The sequence below is a fragment of the Vombatus ursinus genome, unplaced genomic scaffold (assembly GCF_900497805.2).
Source record: "Vombatus ursinus unplaced genomic scaffold, bare-nosed wombat genome assembly UNPS02015129.1, whole genome shotgun sequence".
NCBI classification, from domain to species: Eukaryota; Metazoa; Chordata; class Mammalia; order Diprotodontia; family Vombatidae; genus Vombatus; species Vombatus ursinus.
In genome coordinates this window covers 4980072-5002772 of record NW_020954907.1, presented here as the reverse complement: position 1 = coordinate 5002772, position 22701 = coordinate 4980072, and the positions used below count along the sequence as shown (strand labels likewise).

Below are 22701 nucleotides of genomic sequence, written 5' to 3'. Positions count from 1 at the left end.
TGATGAAGAAACACAGCTGGTTACACTTTGTATCATCATGGACCTCCCTACCATGAAAGACACTAAAATGGTGAGAAAAAGATACCCCATTCTCCTTCTCCCCAGCCCTCTCTAGGACTGTGAAAGCATCATGGTGTACACAGAGTAGCAGAAAAGAGCCATGGTTCGGGGTTCAAATCCTGTCTTTGATACTTGCTACCCATATGACTATGGGAAAGTCACTTAAATTGTCTGGGCTTAATCTATAAAATGAGGGGCCTGGACTAAGTGATCTCTAAGGTCCTTTTTTGCTCTAAATCTTATGATATCTATGATCCTGAGATGCGGCCTCAGCAGAGGAGGGGAATCCAGATCCTCCTCTATAATATTACATCCCTTCCCAAGGTGAAAGCCGGGACCTCAGCAAATATCACAGAATGTTTGAGCTGAAAAGAACCTCAGAAACCCCTTAGGCCAACCCCCTCATTTTACAGATGAAGAAACTGAGGCCCAGACAGTTTAATAACATAATCACATAGCTAGTAAAGGCTGGTCTCAAACCCAGACTTGGTGCTCTTTCCACAGTACTGTAGAAGTATCCCTAGAAGGAAGGAATGGACCAATGTCAGGATAAAAAAAGATCCATATACCATGTTTTGACTATGCCACCTACATGGACGCATGATTTTCTAGACCCTGGATGGTTGAAGTTTCCCACCTACATGGACGCATGATTTTCTAGACCCTGGATGGTTGCCTTAAATAGTCATGATTCTGGGAGCATCTTGTTAGGACTGAGTCACAAATGGAGAGAAGGAATTCTTAGGCCTCCTTAGGGAAAAAAAGCATAATAAATGGATGGATTTTCCCAACTCACTATCTGCTACTTTGGTTGATTCAGCAAGCCTTGGCTTTGACATCCCCTGATAAATGGGGTCCACATCCCAGGGAGATAGTTGCAAATGCCATTAAAAAAAAAAAGTGGATGCAGAAAAATTGGCTTCTCCTTGTCAACACACCTAGGCCGCTCCTCCCTAAATATGCAGAGCTTTCATCTGTGCAGAATATTCCCTCTGCAGATGCTTATTCAGAGTGTCAGGGTCCTATGCCTCCTGACTACAAGGGTTCCACATCTTCTTCCATAAACATCCATGAGAGACTAGGGAAGGGCCCAGGAGATGCTAGCAAGGACATAGCTATTGCTGAGCCAGTGATAAAGACTGGCTAGCCCCGGGGTGCATTCTGTGCCTAGCACCTCTAATAGCTTACACTGTGGCCCTGCGCCTAAGACTTTCCTGAAGGACACACCAAGCAGGGCAAGATAGATATGTACAAGGAAAGCTGTCCGGGTAAACCAAACTTCCCGGTGGTTTGGGACTGGATCAGAGAGTCTATGGGGCTCTGAAAGGAAGGCATGAAGAATGTGTTAAGAACAAAGAATGACTTATAAGTGAGTGCTGGTAAGGAGGAGAGGGTGGAGAGCTGTTGGACTTACCTGTACTTGGGGTGGCTGATGGCATAAATGATGGGATTGTGGATGGCGGAGGCCTTGGCAATGATGGCTGGCACTGAGTTCATGTATGGAGTTAGGAGGTGGGAATACCTGGGTGGGGGAAACCAGAGCTAAGACTGATGTTGCTGGCAGAGGAATATCTTGTCTAACTCTCTCCCACCCCCCCATTCCCTGAGTTATGAGCCTATCAATTGCCTGCATAGATCCATTTATTCAGCTGTATCTGTCATGTCCAACTTATCCCCTCAAAACTCATCTGTCTGGTTTGTCTTACTGGAAGTGTAGGAGAGCCGGTGGTCCGAGAAAGTGGAAATGTGTCTGGGTTAGGGGGGTGGAAGGGGAGGTCATCAGCAAGGGAGGCTGGAGGAATGTCAGCACCAAATAGGCCCCTTTCCTCTGGTGACCATTAATGGTTTCTAATGCATACTCATCTGAAACCTAGGATTGTGCTAGAGGCCTTGGAATGACATGTAGTTCATACTCCTGCATTTAGAAAGGATTATACTTAGCTTCACCAAGCATATGAGACTGTCCTCTTTGTAAAACATTCTGGCCAGAAAAGTCCATTCCTGTCTTTGGTTACCCATTTCATTGATTAATAACCCTTACTATATGACTAGTGGGCAGGTAGGTGGTGCAGTAAACAGAGCTCTGAGCTTGGAATCAGGAAGACTCATCTTCCTCAGTTCAAATCTGGCCTTAGACACTTACTAGCTATGTAACTTTGGGCAAGTCACTTAACCCTGTTTACCTCAGTTTCCTCATCTGTAAAATGAGCTGGAGAAGGAAATGGCAAACTACTCTAGTATCTCTGTGAAGAAAACCTCAAATGGGGTCATGAAGAGTTGGACACGACTAAAAAAATTACTTAACAAAAATGTGAATAGTATCTATGCTGTGCAATTGCCCTCTTGCTACATGTTCTTAATTTCCTCTGACCATCCTCAGAAAAGACTCACAGTAGCAAGGGCCTAAGGAATAACAGCAATAACACTTTCCAACACTTGCAAAGGTCCAAGAATTCACTGGGGCAGGCACCCCTTCCACTGCCCAGTTGTTCCATACCTAAGTGCATGGTCTTCATGAATTGCTGTGGTCAGAAAAATCCATCACCTGGTGGCAATGAGTTTCTCAGTACTCAGCTAGTGTAGTCCTCAGCAAGATACTCGGTCTGTCATTAGGCCTATATGCAAAACTTTTCTGGATTAGTAGGAGCTGCCAGAAACAACTTGGGTTCTGCTGGCGTAGACTTTGGAAACTCAGGACTACCTCCATGCCAGGCAAGGCATTGGAGGAGGGCTTTTGTGGAGGAATAATGATAATTAGGATAATGGTGATGGTAGCAGTCTTCCTGGGGAATGTGCTGGCTCCCAGCTGAGCTAATAATTGCTAATAGCTACATTATTATATAATATTTACATATTTATTTTTGTATTATCATATTTACATAGTACATTAAAGTTTGCAAAGCACTCTATAAATATCTCATTTTATCATTACAGCAACTCTAGAAATAGATGCTGTTATTATCCCCATTTTCTAGTTGAGGAAACAGAGGCAAACAAAGGTGAAGTGACTTGCCCAGGGTCATACAGCTAGTAAGTATTAGAGGCTTGATTTGAATTCAGGTCTTCCTAACTCCATATCCAGTGCTCTATCCACCTAGCTGCCTCTAATCCAACCTCCAACAAAGGTGCTCATTCCATTGAGTTCTCTGCTCATTGCAAATGAGCCCAAATGCCCTGCTGCCTACTGGTGCCTAAAAAAAATGTAAAGGATATACAGACAATGGGGTATAGAAATCTATCCTGCCCTACAGGAAAATAGAAAGTGAAGGGGATAAAAGAAGGAGGGTGTGATAGAAGAGAGGGCAGATTAGGGGAAGGGGTATACATGCCATCTTGGGGTGGGGGTAGGGACAAGATGGGGAGAAAATTTGGAACTCAAAATCTTGTGGAAGTGGATGTTGAAAACTAAAAATAAATGAATTGATGAATGTTTAATATAAAAAAAGAGGTAAGGACCTGGGGAAGGAGACACAGCCCCACATTAGCTTCAGAATCCCAACCATAGACCTCAAAACTTTTTTTATGTCATAGAATCATAGATATAATAAAACTGGAAGGGACCTTGGAGCTCATCACATCCAACTCCCTCGTTCTACAGGTGAAAACATTGAAGCACAGAGAAGTTAATGCTTGCCCAAGGTCACACGGCCTATTATGTGTCAAAGGAGGGTTTTGAATACAGTCTTCCTAATACAAGGCTAGCATTCTATTCATTACACCAAGGTTAACATACTACAAACTCTCCCTGCTCAGTAAATTCATTTTCTAGAGGAGATAACACTGTGTACCAGGATAGTGGTAGAAAACATAGACTCTCATCATTTATTTGATCTATACCCTAGCATTTAGTGGGACAGGAAGGGCCCCATACTGAGTTAGAAGATTGCCCAACCCTTCCTGCTGAGACAACCTAAGCTCTCTGCAAAGGTGGCAAGGTTGACTCCAGGGGAATTTTCTGGCAAGATAATTACCCAGCAAAGGCCACGAGGGCCACTGTTGAATAGGGGGCCCAGGACAGCACAAAGAGCAGGATGACCACCAGGGCGATCTTTGCCATCCTCCACTCATTCTTCATCCTTTGACAATGCCTTGGGGATGCCGTGCTCTCACTAGATCCAATGTTTTGAATAGTCCTAGGGATATCAGCATGGGAACACAGTGCTTTATCTCAGAACCGTTCATGGGATTAGTACATCAGCCCAATGGCCATTGGTGGGCATAGTAGGGAGTGGGGAGGTAGGTAATGACGATAATGGTCAACTCTTTGTATGGAAAAAGAAAGTCATATTCATTAGAATGAAGACAGATGGCTCTGAGCATTGGGAAGATGGTAACCATCCCCAATAGCTACAAAATGGTTGGACTAATGCTCATCTGGTTTAATCAGTAAAGGTCAACTTCATCTGAGCAGCTTAAAACTCAACATAAACACCATCCCTCAGGTAGGCTTTTCATTTCTGGAGCACATCCATGTCTCCAGCTTTATTTGTCTTCACAACATCCCTATGAAATAAATAGAACTTGGATGGCTTTGTCAATTTTATACATGGAAAAACAGGACCAGAAAGGAGCAAAGAATCAATGAATCAATGAATGATAGCCTAGATCTCTGGCCTTCTTACTTATTACTAATAAGGTTATAGTATATAAAGTCAGCAGGGATGAGATTTTATATATATATATATATATAGAGAGAGAGAGAGAGAGAGATAGATAGATGTATATATATATATATAATTTTTCATCTTACATAAGAGGAAACAGAGGTCCAGAGAGGTTATGTAATTTGCTCAAAGTCACATAGGTGGGAAAGAACAGGTAGGGGCTTCAAAGTCATGTCCTTTGACTCCAATCCAGTGCCCTTGCCATGCGTCCTTCCTCCCACTTTCCCCAGCAGGTAGAAGGGAGGGGCTGCCCCAGGAAGCTCACTTGTTGGTGTCCCGAATGGCCCTAAAGATGAAGATGTAGCAGTAGATGATTACAATCAGGGGAATGAAAAAGACAAAACAGAAGAGCAGCATGGTGTAAGCCCGGACAGATGGGGTGAAGGTTGTGTAATCCCAGGAACAAGACGTGAGCAGCCCTTCAGGAACATAGGCACCTTGGAAGGGGAACCAAAGAAGAAATCATTTCAAAAACTCCATCTACCTCAAGAACAGGACAACCTGTAGTTGAGTCTTCCTCAAATAGCTCTTCCTCTGACTGCCCTTCTATCCTTATACTTCATTCACCTGCCTTCTTCTTGACTCATCCTCTTCCAAATGCCTTTCCAATTTCAAACAAAGCCACAGAAGTCATTCTCTTTAGCAGGGGCCTGCTCAGTGCACTAATCTTACCCACTGGCTACATATCTTTAAGGTTCATCAATAGGAAGCAATCCCAATGATGTGGACATTTTCCCAACATCTAGCTTAGCTGGCCTACCCTGCTGATCTTTTCTTGTTCCTCTTCTGCCAACCCTTCCTTTCTTGTCCCATAAGTATACACCATTGAGGAAGGAAAAAGTCAGGCAAACACACTCAACTCCATCCAAAGAAAGGTGGAAGGCTCCAAGCCAGAGAGTACAGCCAGACTCCAATGAGGATGAGTCCAGTCTTCTTTTTCGATATCACACCAATAGAGGCCAGAGGGCGGGTGATCACAAAGTACCGGTCCAGGGCAATCGCCATCAGCGTTATCATGGAGGTGATGCCAAAGAGAGCCCCACAGAAGGCATAAAATTCACATCCTACATGTAAATGCACAGAGAAAATCCATTCCCAATCAGTTAATCAATAACATTGATCACGCATCTATTATTACACAACCCTTGCTAGGCTGTAGGGGAGACAAGGGAAGCTCAAAGGATCACATATTTAGAGCTGGAAGAGATCTTTGGAGTCCACTGAGTCAAACTTTAGGTCAGCAATGGGGAAACTGAGGCCCAGAGAGGTTCATGACCTGCCCAAGGTCACACAAGTGGCAGGGGAAGAATTCAAACCCAGGCCCTTTGACTCCAAAGCCAATACTCTTTTCATGGTACTACTCTAATAACATGACTCCTGAATGCAAGAAACTTACAGTCTAGTTTAAAAAATAAACCACACTTAAGTGAAATAGCAACATCTCTTTTCACCACCCTCTGGCTCCCTTGTTTCTCCTCCATCACCCTCTCAGCCACTTTTCTTAGTGATAAAAATACCTCATGTTTGCTTCCACTTACTGTCTCATTTGAGCCTCACATACCCTGTGAGGTAGGAGGTGTGAGAGCAGGAGGGATAATTTCCATTTTACAGATGATGAAACTTGGGCTGCTTGGGAAGCTTCAGTCACTTGTTCAGGGTCATGTGGCTAGGAAGGTGTGGAGCAAAAGCCTGATCCTAGGCTTCTGGTTCCTATGCAGGTGCTCTTTCCCCTCCGCCATCCTGTCTCCTTATTGAACGCCTATCCTGGGCCCTGCCCTATATCAGATGTTGTGAAGGATCCAGGGCCTCAAACACCAGCCAGCAATGTGAACAATATAATTAGGGGTGTGTGTGTGTGTGTGTGTGTGTGTGTGTGTGTGTGTGTGTGTGTGTGTGTGAGAAAGGTTCCAAGTGCTGCAGAGACGTAGAACAAGAAGAGATTGATATGGGCTGGGGTAATCAGGAAGGGCTTCCTGAAGGAGGTGGTACTTGGTTTGGGCCCTGAAAGATAGGTAGGATTTGAACAGATGGGGAAAAAAGAAGGAAAGGGTTCTAGGAGGGGGATGATCCCAGAAGTAACCAGGAACATACTGTATTTGTGGAACAGTGGAGGGACTGGTTAGGTGGCAGAGTGAGGTAAGAACCTAGAGAAGACAGAATGGGGTAGGGGAAATAGCATTTATATGGAGTCAGAGAATTTGAGTTCAACTCACATAAGAGGTTAAGTGACCTTGGGCCATTTAACCTCCCTAGGCCTCAGTTTCCTGATACATAAAATGAGAGAGGTGTTCCCTTCCATCTCTAATTCTAGGGTCCTGTGACCTCTCTGGGACTCAGTTTCCTCCTCTGGAAAATGAGAGGGTTGAACTAGATTGTTTCTGATGGCCCTTCTGGTCTCAGATCTGTGATCCCACGATGCTGTGAGGGCTGGGGGAATGAGTTGGAGGAGTCTGGAAGTGATGCCATCAGCAGTAGGGTTGTACATCTAGGAATGGAGGACAAGACCCAAATGATTCTCAGGTTGCTCTGTTTTCCTTCCATAATGTGTACACAACAATACCCCCCACTCCACAGATGCCTAATGGTGCTAATCAGCACTTGTACTTGACTCAGTGAGGCAAAGGAAGAGTGAAAAGCCCGCCTTACCTTTCTCTCCAAAGATCCAGCGTTTGTGTAGGCTGCTGGCGAAAAACACTGGGGCTTGGGTGAAGGACATGAAGAAGTCGCTGATGGCAAGGTTGATGATGAACATGTTAGCCGGCGTGCGAAGGCTGCGACTCCTGCAGAGGCCAGGTTATTGAAAAGCAGATTACTGGAGGCCTTTGTGGAGAACTGGCCTTTCACCTCTCCTTAGACAAAGATTCTTCACCTTTTCTTGGGTCAGGAACCCCTCTGTCTGGTGAAGCCTGTGGACCTCTTCTCAGAGTAACATTTTTTTTTTGTCTTTTTGGTGAGGCAATTGGGGTTAAGTGACTTGCCCAGGGTCACACAGCTAGTAAGTGTCTGAGGCCGGATTTGAACTCAGTTCCTGCTGACTCCAAGGCCGGAGCTCTACTCACTGCACCACCTAGCTGCCCCCAGAATGACATTTTTTAAATGCATAACATAAAACACACTGGATTTACCCAAAAAAAAAAAAAGATGATACTGGAATATAATTTTTTTTAAATAAAAATATTTTTTAAAACCCAAGTTAGTGGACCCTAGGTTAATGTATCCCCCAGTGGAAGGAGTCAAGGAAACTCACTATTCAAGGTGTATTTATCATTTTATTAAGGTTACCTAGGGAAGTAGAGGCAGCTGGCTGGTGAAGTAGATAGAGAGTTGGATCTGGACACATATTTTAGATGTGTGACCTTAGGCAAGTCACTTAAACTTGATCTACCTCAGTTTCCTCATCTGTAAAATGGGGGTAAAAACACAATACCTGTCTCAAAGGATTGTTGTGAGGATTGAATGAGATCCTATATGTAAGCCTTTAAGTACTATGTTAATACTAATTATTATTGTTACTCTTATTGTTACTAAGTGTGGAGACCTTTCTACCCAAGGATAGCCAGTGACCCACTAACTACCTATCACCCTCCTGGAAAGATGAAAGAGATTCCCTGGAAGAATCACAATAGCTAGTAAAGTCAATGTCCTAGGATGGAAATATGGGGATTTCTGATCAGCTCTTCCTAAATAACACCAGTTGAGCCGATCTTTGAGTTAGGCTCTATTTACATTAATAACAGAACATAAGCTTGTTGAGGGCAGGGACTGTTTCATTCCTATCTTTGTATCCCCAGCACCTGGCCCATAATGGATGATTAGTAAATGCTTGCTGATTGATTAAGATAAGAAACCTGTATTCTTGGAAACAAAGTAGCTGCCCATAAATTGGGGAATGGCTAAACAAATTGTGATATGTGAACCTAACGGGATTTGATTGCGTTGGAAGAAACAACGACTGCGCTGAATACAGAGTAGCATAGGAAGACCCATATAAACTGATGCAAAGGGAAGCGTGCAGAACTAGGAAAATAACATGCACAATGACTGCAAAAATATAAGAGGAGAGTAGGAGAACAGCAGAACAGCAAAACTGAATGCTGTGAAATTATAATGACCCAGCTTGGCCTCAAAAATGAGACGTGAGATAACTCCTTCTCTACTTCTTTACAGAGGAGGGAGACCATGGGTGTGGAACACTGCACATGTCAGACTTTTTTGGTATATTGGTTAGTCTTAGTGAACTTTATTTTTCTTCCTTATTATAAGAGACAGCTCTCTGGGCACAGTGTCTGGCACATAGTAAGTGCTTAATAAATGATTATTGATTGATTGCTTGGTTGGGCAGGGGTCAGAGGAGGACTACAGTGGGAAATGTAGGTAAAGTAAAAAACAAATGATAGCAATAAAAACTTATTTTCAAAAAGAGAAGTGTGTTCTGTAAACTTGTCTATTTCCATGTTTTCTGGTTTGATTTTTTTCCTCCCTTAGGTTTCTTGGTAAAAATTTCTTTTGAAAAATTTCAGCTTTGTGGGAGCAGTAAGGTGACACAGTGGATAGAGTACTAGCCCTGGATTCAGGAGAACCTGAGTTCAAATCTGGCCTCAGACACATAACACTTACTAGCTGTGTGACCCTGGGTGAGTCACTTAACCCAATTGACTAGCAAAAAAAAAAAAAGAAAGAAAAATTTCAACCTTGAGTTGGTAAGATGGGATAGCAGGTGCTGCTTCTGGATATGGGAGAACGTTCCCTCTGCTGTTCTCCCTGCTATGGGGTCACCAGATTTGGGGAGCAGTTCATTTCACTGCCCTTTCTGCCAGGGTACCTGGCAGGACCAGATGTTCAAAAGGGTGCTATTGATTGTACCAGTGACTTAGGGGCAGAGAGTTTATATTTTTAATGTACTCACATATGTTCATGTTGTCTCTCCCAGCAGAATGTTCCAGGTCTACTAAGGAGCCAACCACTCTGCTAGGTACTGGACATTCAAAGAAAAAAATTGAAGTTCCTGCCCTCAACAAGCTTACGTTCTATAGGAAGAGACACCAGATACAACATCGACTCATATAAGTCTATGTAAAATCAACGCATAGCATTTACAACTCAACAGACGCACTAGTGGGCAGAGCATTGACTCAGCACCTCCTCTTTCATGCTGGAAGGCATGGCCAGAGTGGAGCAAAGCTTCTGAGTGGTTTCAGGGGCCATAGGAGGAGATTGACAGGGTTGGGGCTTAGCCCTCTATAAACTATCTTGACTGTCTATCCTCCCCTGGCTGCTCAGCAAGGGCTTGCAATGATTTCCCTCCCCATTTCTGAGGGACAGCAGGAGGAGATATGAGACTTCCTTAGGAAGTACCAAGCCAGTGATTTCTCAGATCTTTGGGGAGATTGGGAGGAGCTGTCCTTGACTGGGCAGTGCCTTTGATGGAGGAAGGAATAACAATGGTGAGCATGACAATAGCTAGTGTTTTAAGATTTGCAGATCACTTTTATGTATTTTCTTATTTGATTCTCCCAATAATTCTGGGAAGCAGGTGCTATTGTGATCCCTATTTTCAGATGATAAGAAGGGTGCAAGGGAGCATCTGGGTGGCATAGTGCATAGAGTATTGGACTTGGGTTTGGGGAGACCTAAGCTCAAAGGCTACCTCAGACACTTGCTAGCTGTGTGACTCTAGGCAAGTCACTACCTTTTTCAGCCTAAATTTCCTCATCTGTAAAATGGTGATGATATGATACCACCTACTTCCCAAGGTTATTGTGAGGATCAAATGAGAAAACATATGCAAAGTCCCTTGCAAACCTTAAAGTCTTATTTAAATGCTATTACAGATGAGGAAACTGAGGCACATAGAGTTTAAGTGACTTGCATGGGGTCTCATACCTGGTAAGGATCAAGAAAGAGGAGTTAAACCTGAAGTCCCCTAGACTCGAGGTCCAGTCCTCTATTTACTCTGATACTTAGCTGCCTGGGGGGACCTCAGAGGGGAGAATGATGCTTCAGTCAGCCATGGACATAATACCAGCGCTGCCATTACAGTGTTAGGCATGAGCAGGCTAAGAAATTAGTGGTGGTAGACAGAAAGGAATCCTGCCAACTAGCAAGAAGAGGTGGTAATGGAAATGTTTAAGCCAGGCTTGACTAATGAACTTCAAGGTCCCACTCCAGATAAGCTGGCAGGACTGATGGGCATCCTCACCAAGCTCACTGATACACTGGCACGTGAAAAGAGGGGGTGGGCATGGCACCAACAGGAGTATTGATGGATAGATAAGAGAGACCTTGCTGTGTCTGGGAGCCGGATGGCCATGGTAGGCATCGTTGGTATCTTATTCAGGTGCGTCAATCAATCAACAAGTATTTACTAGGTGATTATCATATGCCACGCACTAAACTAAGCACTGAGGATGCAAAGACAAACACAAAACAGTCCCTGCCCTCAAGGAGCTTCCATTCCATCAGAGGAGACAACATGAATACAAAGGTTGTTGTTCAGTCATTTTTCAGTCATGTCCAACTCAGTGACTCTATTTGGGGTTTTCTTGGCAAAGATCCTGGAGTGGTTTGCCATTTCCTTCTCTGGCTCATTTTACAGATGAGGAAACTGAGGTAAACAGGGTTAAGTGACTTGCCCAGGGTCACACAGCTAAGGAAATGTCTGAGGCCAGATTTTAACTTATGAACATGAGTCTTCCTGACTCCAGGCTTGGTGCTACCATCCACTGGGCCCCAAGCTGAGAGGCAGTGGCTCTATAAATTTATTGAGTAGGGAACTCCTGAATGAGAAAAATCCCTCTACTAATGCAGATCAGCATTTTCTCTGCAACTTATTATCAGACAGTTGCCTAGAGCACAGAGAGGTTGAGTGCTTTGCCCAGGGTCACACAGTCAGTATGTGTCAAGGTCGATTTGAACCAAGTCAATACCATGGAAATAAATTCTGCCAGCTGGAAAGAAGAGGTTCTAAAAGAAATTTTAAAGAAAAAAATTGCCCTATGATTCCGTTCTCCACGCCCATGACTTCTCTGTAACAGATACCATTTCCTGGTCACCCTTCCCCTCTATTTGTTTCCCCTATTAGAATGTAAATTCCTTGAGGCCAGGGACCGTTTTACTTGCTTATATTTGTAACCCCAGCATTTAGCACTGTACCTGGCACATAGGAAGTGCTTAATTATTGCTTTTTTTTCATCAATTTTTTTCATCTTCAAGTCCAGCTCTCAATTCATTATACAATGGTGTTTCTTAAAGGGAGTTTCTTTGCTGGGTCAAGATAGAAGAGATGAGAGCATGCTAGACATTCCTGCCTCTAGAGATGGTTTCAGAAGTAGGGCACAAAGAAAACATGAAGAAGGAGAGAAATGAGGACAGCACAGGGCATGAATGCCTCCTTCTCTCCTCATAGACTCTCTCTGGGCCAGTGTTCACACAAGGACACATGAAAGGCAGTGAGTAAATACTTTTTGCTTAGTTGATTGGTTAATGAGGAGGGCGGTGCTTGACTGGCAATGGCAGAGAGAAGGCTAGTAAGAACTCACAAATACCTTGAATTCTACTTCAGCCAGTTTTGGTCCACGGTTGGACCCTTGACTGGTTTGGGATTTTGAAGGCTTGCTCCGTGACAGATAAATTCCCTGTGCCTTATGTCCAAATGACCAAGAAATCAAAGGTGATTTGTCCTATGGATTGCTTGGATCTGGGTCAGGTGTATCTGAGGGACTTTTTCCACCCCATGTAGGATAATTTAGAGGGCTAGTTTTCTGTCACTTTACTCATAGTCTGCCTATAACAGACAATGACCTATCAAAGCTGTGGGGAGGGGCCTGAAGGCCTCATCTTGGCTGTCTTGTCCAACAGACCCTATCTAAGGTGGGGATATTTGAAGCCAGTTTGGGTAGATGGCTGGCCAGGGACTGATGGACCCCAGGTAAAGAAAAAATGGCTTACTTTTTGACTGAGAGTTTGTCTTCTTCCCTTGTCTCCTCCTTGGGGAGGGGTAGCTAAGGTGTTTACCCGCTTGTCACAGTCAACAAAGCAAACTTCCACTTGGCCCTTGCAACATCTCAAGCGCCAGAGCTAAGTCACCTCAGCTGGTGGTGACCGCAACCTGGACTCAGAATTACCTCTGACATTTAATCTATTTGGGTAGGGAGTGAGACTCATTTCTCAATGAAACCTGTTCTTGGTCAAACACTGGGCAGTGAGTTCATAGGGTTGCAGATGTATGAGCCAAGATGGCAGATTAGAGGCAACCCAACAGAACTCTCTCAACATTCCCCTCTAAGCAACTTTAAAATAATGCCTGAAATAAAATTTTGGAGCAGCAGGACAAACAAAAGGTCAGGGTGAGACATTTCCAGCCCAAGGATATTTAGAAGGTTAGCAGGAGAAGTCTGTGTCACTGGGATGGAAGCCTGTCCAGAGCCCATACACACAGCTGTGGCAGCATTAGCTGCAGCAGCAGCTTTGGGAGCTTTCATCTCAGAGATGGTAAGAGGGTCAGATAACTGGTCTGACCTTTACTCTTTACTGGCACTGAGTATAGCTGGTGTTAATGGGCAATTCTATTGCCATACGCAGTTCTGGGTCACATTTCCAGGATGGAGAAAAGTGCTGGTCAGCGCAGGGGCCCTGGTCACAGTTCCAAGGCAAAGAAGGTACTAGTGCTTGCAGCTGCCTGGGAGCAGGGGCTTTTCCTGGGTAAAGACCAGAGTACAGACCAGGAAAGCAGTAACCACACTTGTCTCTGGATCACACCACCTTGGAAGCACCAACAACTTGCAGACCCCCAGAACTAGCTCTGAAAACAGCAGCACAAAAAAGCCAGAAGCTTGGGACAGAACCTCCCTGGCCCCAGGTGAACATAAAGTTCATAGTGAAGAAATAGGCTGGGAAAATGAACAAATAATAACAACAAAAAAAACTTGACCATAAAAAGCTACTATGTGGCAGGGAAGAACACGACATAAATTCAGAAGAAGGCAGCAACGTGAAAAACAGCTACAAACAAAGCCTCAAAGAAAAATGCTAATTGGGGGGCAGAGCCAAGATGGCAAAGTAAGAGCAGTGACTTGCTTGAGTTCTCCCCCAAACCCCTTGAAATACCTATAAAAAATGGCTCTAAACAAATTCTAAAGCAGCAGAACCCACAAAAAGACAGAGTGAAACAAATTTACAGCCTAAGACAGTCTGGATGGTTGATCAGAAAAGCATACACACTGGGCTGAGAGAGGAGTGCGGTTCGGCATGGGCACGTAGGCCGCAGTGAACCTGGAGCTGGCCTCAGAGGACTGAATTGCAGGCAGCTATGGCAGTTTCCAGACTTCTCAACCCAGAAATGACAAAGACAACTTAGAAGGTCAGTGGGAAAAGTCTGTGTCTGCGGTGAGAGAGAGATGCGTGGCAGCCCCAGTCCCGGGGCAGCGGCTGCCTCCAGAGCTTCCAGCCCACAGACTAAGGGGGAATCCAGTGGCTGATCAGAGGGGGATTGCAGGAATCTCTCTGTTGGTACAGGATTCTCTTGCTTTCCCAAGCTTGGATCTGGGTCACAGTTCTGGGTGGCAGTCCTGGGGAGAAGAGGAGGGCTGGTGTGGTGGAGCTTGTAGTGGAGTGGAGAGGAAATCCTCCTCATAGTTCCAAGACAGAAAAGAGCGCTTGTGGTCACTCACAGACCAGAGCACAGGCCGGGAAAGGAGTAAACACTTTGCCCTTGATCATAGCACCTTGGAAGAACTGAAAATTTTCAGGTCCCTAGAAGTATCTCTGAAAACAGTTGCACAAAATCCCCAAAGTTTGGGATGGTACATTCTCCACACTGGAAGCCGACTCCTACCTTAACAAAGAGTTTATAACTCAAGTAATTGGCTGGGATAATGAGCAAGCAGTGCAAAAACAATCAGACCATAGAATCTTTCTTTGGTAACAAAGAAGATCAAAACATACAACCAAAAGAAGACAACAAAGTCAAAGCTCCTACATCCAAAACCTCCAAGAAAAATACGAATTGGTCCCAGGCCATGGAAGAGCTCCAAAAGGATTTTGAGAAGCAAGTAAGAGAAGTAGAGGAAAAACTGAGAGTAATGCAAGAAAATCATGAAAAACAAGTTAACAGCTTGCTAAAGGAGACCCAAAAAAATGCTGAAGAAAATAACACCTTAAAAAATAGCCTAACCCAAATGGCAAAAGAGGTCCAAAAAGCCAATGAGGAGAAGAATGTCCCAAAAAGCAAAAGTGGCCAAATGGAAAAGGAAGTCCAAAAGATTACTGAAGAAAATACTTCCTTAAAAATTAGAATAGAGCAATTGGAAGCTAGTGACTTTATGAGAAATCAAGACACTAGGAGGGCGGAGCCAAGATGGCAGAGAGAAAGCAGTGACTTGCTTGAGCTCTCCCTCAAACCCCTCCAAATACCTATAAAAAATGGCTCTAAACAAATTCTAAAGCAGCAGAACCCACAAAAAGACAGAGTAAAACAAATTTCCAGCCCAAGACAACCTGAATGGCTGATTGGAAAGGTATATCACTCCAGGCAGGGAGAGGAGAGCACAGTTCGGCATGGGCGCACAGGCCTCAGTGAACTTGGAGCAGGCCTCAGAGGGCTGAATTGCGGGCAGCTGTGGCGGATTCCAGAACTCTCAACACAGAAATGCCAAAGACAACTTAGAAGGTCAGTGGGAAAAGTCTGTGACTGTGATGAGAGAGAGAAGCTAGGTCCAGGGCAGCAGCTGCCTCCAGAGCTTCCAGCCCACAGACTGAGGGGGAATCAAGTGGCTGATCAGAGGGGGATTGCAAGGATCTCTTTGCCAGTGCTGAGGCAGGAATCTCTTGCTTTGCCTGTGCTTGGATCTGGGTCACAGTTCTGAGGGACGGTCCTGGGGTGAGGAGGAGCACTGGCATGGTGGAACTTGTTGTGGCAGTGGAGGAAACACCCCTTATCATAGCACCTTGGAAGAACTGAAAATTTTCAGGTCCCTAGAAGTATCTCTGAAAACAGCTGTACAAATGCCTGAAGCTTGGGACAGTACATTCTGCACACTGGAAGCAGACTCTTACCTTAACAAAGAGTTTAAAACTCAAGTAATTGGTTGGGATCATGAGTAAGCAGCACAAAAAGAGTCAGACTATATTATCTTATTTTGGTGACAAAGAAGATCAAAACATACAACCAGAAGAAGAAAACAAAGTCAAAGTTCCTACATCCAAAGCCTCCAAGAAAAATGTGAATCAGTCCCAGGCCTTAGAAGAGCTCAAAAGGGATTTTGAGAAGCAAGTAAGAGAAGTAGAGGAAAAACTGGGAAGAGAAATGAGAGTGATGCAAGAAAATCATGAAAACAAGTTAACAGCTTGCTAAAGGAGACCCAAAAAAATGCTGAAGAAAATAACACCTTAAAAAATAGCCTAACCCAAATGGCAAAAGAGGTCCAAAAAGCCAATTAGGAGAATGCCCTAAAAAGCAAAATTGGCCAAATGGAAAAGGAAGTCCAAAAGATTACTGAAGAAAATACTTCCTTAAAAATTAGAAAGGAGCAATTGGAAGCTAGTGACTTTATGAGAAATCAAGACACTGTTAAACAAATCCAAAAGAATGAAAAATTAGAAAACAATGTGAAATATCTCATTGGAAAAACAACTGACCTGGAAAATAGATCCAGGAGAGAGAATTTAAAAATTATTGGACTATCTGAAAGCCATGATAAAAAAAAAGCGCCTAGACATCATCTTTCAAGAAATGATCAAGGAAAACTGCCCTGATATTTTAGAACCAGAGGGCAAAATAGAAATTGAAAGAATCCACCAATCTCTTCCTGAAAGAGATCCTCAAAGGAAAACTCTTAGGAATATTGTAGCCAAATTCCAGAGTTCCCAGGTCAAGGAGAAAATATTACAAGCATCCAGAAAGAAACAACTCAAGTATTGTGGAAACACAATCAGGATAACACAAGATTTAGCAGCTTCTACATTAAGGGACTGCAGGGCATGGAATATAATATTCCGGAGGGCAAAGGAAATAGGATTACAACCAAGAATCACCTACCCAGCAAAACTGAGTATAATCCTTCAGGGGAAAAAAATGGTCATTCAGTGAAATAGAGGACTGTCAAGCATTCTTGATGAAAAGACCAGAGCTGAATAGAAAATTTGACTTTCCAATACAAGACTCAAGTGGAACATGAAGAGGTAAACAGGAAAGAGAAATCATAAGAGACTTATTAAGGTTGAACTGTGTACATTCCTGCATGGAATAATGATATTTGTAACTCATGACATCTTTGTCAGTATTAGGGTAGTTGGAGGGGGAAAAAATTATATGTATGTATGTATGTATAGATAGATAGATAGATAGATAGAGGGCACAGGGTGAGTTGAAGATGAAGGGGTCATATCTGGAGAATAAAATTGAGGGGTGAGAGAGGATTATACTAGAAGAAGGAGAAAGGAAGAGGTAGAACAGGGTAAATTATCTCACAAAAAAGCAGAAAAGAAAAGGTTCTTACAGTGGAGGGGAAATGGGGGAAGGTGAGAGGGCATGAGTGAATCTTATTCTTATAGGATTTGACTTAAGGAGGGAATAACATACACACTCAATTGGGTATGGAAATCTGTCTTACCCTAGAGGAAAATAGGGGGAGAAGGGGACAAGAGAGTAGGGGGATGATAGAGAGGAGGGCAGATTGGGAAAGGGTATAATCAGAAGCAAATACTTTTGAGGAGGGACAGGGTCAAGAGAAAGAATAGAATAAATGGGGGGGTGGGATAGGATTAAAGGAAATAGAGTTAGTTTTTCACAGCATGTCTACTATGGAAGTGTTTTGCATAACTGCACATGTATAGCCTATGTTGAGTTGCTTGCCTTTTCAATGAGGGTAGGTGGGGAGGGACGAAGGGAGAAAATTTGGAACCCAAAGTTTTAAAAACACATGTTTAAAAAAAATGTTTTCACATGCAACTGGGAAATAAGAAATACAGGAAATGGAGTACAGAAATCTATCCTGCCCTACAGGAAAATAGAAGGGAAAGGGGATAAGGGAAGGGGGGAAGAAATAGAAGGGAAGGCAGACTAGGGGAAGGAGGGGCAAAATGGGGTGAAAATTTGGAACTCAAAATCTTGTGGAAGTAAATGTTGAAAACTAAAAATATATTTATTAATTAAAAAAAATCAAAATAAAGAAATCAAGACACTGTAAAACAAAACTGAAAGAATGAAAAATTAGAAAACAATGTGAAATATCTCATTGGAAAAGCAACTGACCTGGAAAATAGATCCAGGAGAGAGAATTTAAAAACTATTGGACTATCTGAAAGCCATGATCAAAAAAAAGAGCCTAGACATCATCTTTCAAGAAATGATCAAGGAAAACTGCCCTGATATTTTAGAACCAGAGGGCAAAATAGAAATTGAAAGAATCCACCGATCTCTTCCTGAAAGAGATCCCCAAAGGAAAACTCCTAGGAATATTGTAGCCAAATTCCAGAGTTCCCAGGTCAAGGAGAAAATATTACAAGGATCCAGAAAGAAACAATTCAAGTATTATGGAAACACAATCAGGATAACACAAGATTTAGCAGCTTCTACTTTAAGGGACTGCAGGGCATGGGATATAATATTCTGGAGGCAAAGGAAATAGGATTACAACCAAGAATCACCTACCCAGCAAAACTGAGTATAATCCTTCAGGGGAAAAAAATAGTCATTCAGTGAAATAGGGAACTGTCAAGCATTCTTGATGAAAAGACCAGAGCTGATCTAAATCACTATTGATTAGAGAAATGCAAATCAAGACAACTCTGAGGTACCACATCACACTTATCAGAATGGCCAACCTGACAAAACAGGAAAATGATAAATGTTGGAGAAGATGTGGGAAAATTGGAACACTAATGCATTGTTGGTGGAGTTGTGAAATGATTCAACCATTTTGGAGAGCAATTTGGAACTATGCCCAAAAGGCTATAAAAATGTGCATACCCTTTGACCCAGCAATAGCACTTCTAGGGCTATATCCCAAAGAGATCACACAAATGGGAAAAGGACCTACATGTACAAAAATATTCATAGCAGCTCTTTTTGTGGTGGCAAAGAATTGGAAATTGAGAGGATGCCCATCAATTGGGGAATGGCTGAGCAAGTTGTGGTATATGAATGTGATGGAATACTATTGTGCTGTAAGAAATGACGAACAGGCTGACTTCAGAAAAACCTGGAAAGACTTGTATGGTCTGATGCTGAGTGAAGTGAGCAGAACCAAGAGAACATTGTACACAATAACAGCCACGTTGTGGATGACTAATATTGATAAACTTAACCCTTCCTGGCAATACAAGGATCTAAGACATCTCCAGAGGCCTTGTGATGGAAAATGCTATCCACACCCAAACAAAGAACTATGGAAGCTGAATTGTTATTTTTTTTTTCTCTTCTGTTGAGTTTTGTTTTCTCTTTCTGATGGTTCCTCCTATTGATTTTAATTTCTACTTACAACATCACTAATGTGAAAATATGTTTAATATGAATGTAAATGTATAGCCTATATCAGATTGTGCACCGTCTTGGGGAGGGTGGTGGGGAGGAAGGGGGAGAAAAATTTTAAACTCAAAAGCATATGAAAGTGGTTATTGATAAATCAAAAAAAATTAATAAAAAATATATATATAAAAAGAAAAGACCAGAGCTGAATAGAAAATTTGACTTTCAGATACAAGACTCAAGAGAAGCATAAAGAGGTAAACAGGAAAGAGAAATCATAAGAGACTTATTAATGTTGAGCTGTTTACATTCCTGCATGGAAAGATGATATTTGCAATTCATGAGACCTTTGTCAGTATTAGGGTATTTGGAGGGTAAAAATTACAAGTGGATAGATAGATAGATAGATAGATAGATAGATAGATAGATACATAGATACATAGATACATAGATACATAGATACATAGATAGCAGGCACAGGGTGAGTTGAAGATGAAGAGGTGATATCTGGAGAATAAAATTGAGGGGTGAGAGAGGATTATACTGGGAGGAGAAAGGGAGAGATAGAATGGGGTAAATTATCTTACATAAAATAGACAAGAAAAGGCTTTTACAGTGGAGGGGAAATGGGGGAGGTGAGAGGGAATGAGTAAATCTTATTCTCATAGGATTTGGCTTAAGGAGGGAATAACATATACACTCAATTGGGTATGGAAATCTATCTTACCCTACAGGAAAACGGGGAGGGGGGAAGGGGACAAGAGAGTAGGGGGATGATAGAAAGGAGGGCAGACTGGGAAAGGGGGTAATCAGAAGCAAATACTTCTGAGGAGGGACAGGGTCAAAAGCGAAAATAGGATAAATGGGGGGAGGGATAGGATAAAGGGAAATATACTTAGTTTTTCACAGCATGACTACTATGAAAGTGTTTTGCATGATTACACATGTACAATCTGTATCAAGTTGCTTGCCTTTTCAATGAGGGTGGGTGTGGAGGGAGGAAGGGAGAAAATTTGGAACCCAAAGTTTTAAAAATACATGTTAAAAAAAATTGTTTTCACATGCAACTGGGAAATAAGAAATACAAGAAATGGGATATAGAAATCTATCATGCCCTACAGGAAAATAAAAGGGGAAAGGGATAAGAAAAGGGAGGGGGTGAGATAGAAGGGAGGGCAGGTTAGGGGAAGGGGTATACAGAACGCATGTCATCTTGGGGCAGGGGGAGGGACGAGATGGGGAGAAAATTTGGAACTCAAAATCTTGTGGAAGTGAATGTTGAAAACTAAAAATAAATAATAAAAAATTTTTAAAAAAAAAGAAAAATGCTAATTGGGCCCAAGCCTAACAAGAATTCCTAGAAGCATTAAAGAAAGACACAAGAGTGATAGAGGAAAAATTGAGAAAAGAAATGAGAGTGATGTAAGAAAACTATGAAAAAAGAATTGGTTAGTTGATTGCTGTCCTTCATTCTTGAAGAGAATCAAAATGACATTGCTACATTGGAATCAAGGTACAGTGTGTCCTACTGTGGCTAATCAGAGCAATACGAGCTTTGAAGGCTCTGCAATAGGTTGGGCACAAATAGTCCACATAAACATTTGTCACTACAAATATCAAAAAAGCTGCTCAGACACCTGTGGGCTGCTGAATCCCACTGCTGCTTCAGTCCAGTGAGAAGACAACCCTATGGCCTAGGCCACCTGTGTGCAGGGTTATGACTACAGATTCTAGGATATTCACACCTGCTGCTTCATCATTTGCCTGTCACCACAGATCTTTGAGGTAGGTAAAAAATGGTAAAGTGTTATGGATGATGTATTTTGATTCATGCGCAAACTGGATTTAAGTGAGACAGAGTTGCATGAAGTAGTCAGCTTCACACTCTCTTCCAGAGTCATCAAAGCATTGGCAAGACAAAAGTCAAGATGACTGGCGATGGCTCAGGATGCAGTAGGTAACCTTGGCATATTTGATGTCTAACCAAACTCTCAGCACTCCACAATGCTACCTTCAGCCACTTTCATTGGAACAAATTGTTCTCATTTGCCTATTCTGCTGGAGGAAGTCTTCACTGTTTAGGGTAATAGTTTAATATAAGAGGCATAAAAATTCACTAAAGAAAAGAACTCCTTTAAAAAAGCAGAATAGGTTGAATGGAAAAGGAAGTACAAAAGATTACTGAAGAAAATTATTCCTTAAAAATTATAATTGGACAGGTGGAAGCTAATAACTCCACAAGACATCAAGAAACAATAAACCAAAGTCAAAAGAATGAAAAAATAGAAGAAATTGTGAAATATCTCACTGGAAAAATAACTGACCTGGAAAATAGATTGAAGAGAGATAATTTAAGAATTATTGAACTACCTGAAAGCCATGATCAAAAAAAGAGCTAAGACATCATATCTCAAAATATTGTCAAGGAAAACTGCCCTGATATCTTAGATCCAGAGGGTAAAATAGAAATCGAAAGAGTCCACTGATCACTACCTAAAAAAGATCCCAAAATGAAAACTCCTAGGAATATTGTAATAGCCATATTCCAGAGCTCCCAGGTCAAGGAGAAAATATTGCAAGCAGCCAGAAAGAAACAACATCATGAAACCACAGTCAGGATTACACAATATTTAGCAACTTCCATGTCAAAGTATTGGAGGGCTTGGAATTTGATATTCCAGAAGGCAAAGGAGCAAAGATTACAACCAAGAATCACCTACTCAGCAAAACTGAGTATAATCTTTCATGGGCAAAAATGGATTTTTAATGAAATAGAGGACTTCCAAGCATTCCCAATGAAAAAAACCAGAGCTGAATAGAAAATTATCCTTCAAACACAAGACTCAAAAGAAGCATAAAAATGTATTAATGAAAGAGTAAACAAAAGGGTCTCAATAAAATTAAATTATTTACATTCCTATATAGGAAGATGATACATGTAACTTCTAAGAAACTTTATCATTATTAAGGCAGTTAAAAGGAGTGTACGTAGATAGAGGGCATGGATGTGAGTCAATTATGTTGGAATGATCTCCAGAAAAATGAAGGGGTCAGAAGGGGATGCACTGGGAAAGGGGGGAAGGAAGAGGTAGAATGGGGACATTTTTTTTTCCACCTCAAAGACATGCAAGGAAGATAGATTTCTATACCCAGCTGAGTTTATGTGTTCTTCCCTCTTTGAACCAATTCCAAGGAGACTGAGATTCAAGCATTGTCCTCCCCCACAATTTTCCCTTCCTTGCATCACTCTCATTTCTTTTCCCAATTTTTCCTCTATCACTCTTGTGTCTTTCTTTAATACTTCTAGGAATTCTTGTTAGACTTGGGTCCAAGTAGCATTTTTCTTTTTTTTTCTTATTTATTTTTAGTTTTCAACATTCACTTCCACAAGATTTTGAGTTCCAAATTTTCTCCCTATCTCATCCCTCTCTCTGCCCCAAGATGACATGCATTCTGCATACCCCTTCCCTTAACCTGCCCTCCCTTCTATCAACCCCCTTTCTCTTATCCCCT

General features: G+C 42.3%; 1 protein-coding gene across 8 annotated transcripts in view; it reads right to left on the bottom strand.

The window, feature by feature from the left end:
* Positions 1-22701, bottom strand: part of OPN4 (opsin 4) — a 149074-nt gene that overhangs the window by 10943 nt on the left and 115430 nt on the right. For 7 of the 8 annotated variants that reach the window (XM_027846375.1, XM_027846376.1, XM_027846377.1 and 4 more), the window contains 5 exons: positions 7371-7504; positions 5585-5788; positions 4990-5161; positions 4032-4193; positions 1475-1582 (listed from right to left, as the gene is read on the bottom strand). In XM_027846375.1, coding sequence (XP_027702176.1) covers positions 1475-1582; positions 4032-4193; positions 4990-5161; positions 5585-5788; positions 7371-7504 — 780 coding nt within the window. The remainder of the gene's footprint in view (positions 1-1474; positions 1583-4031; positions 4194-4989; positions 5162-5584; positions 5789-7370; positions 7505-22701) is intronic. The other variant, XM_027846380.1, reaches the window with a different exon arrangement.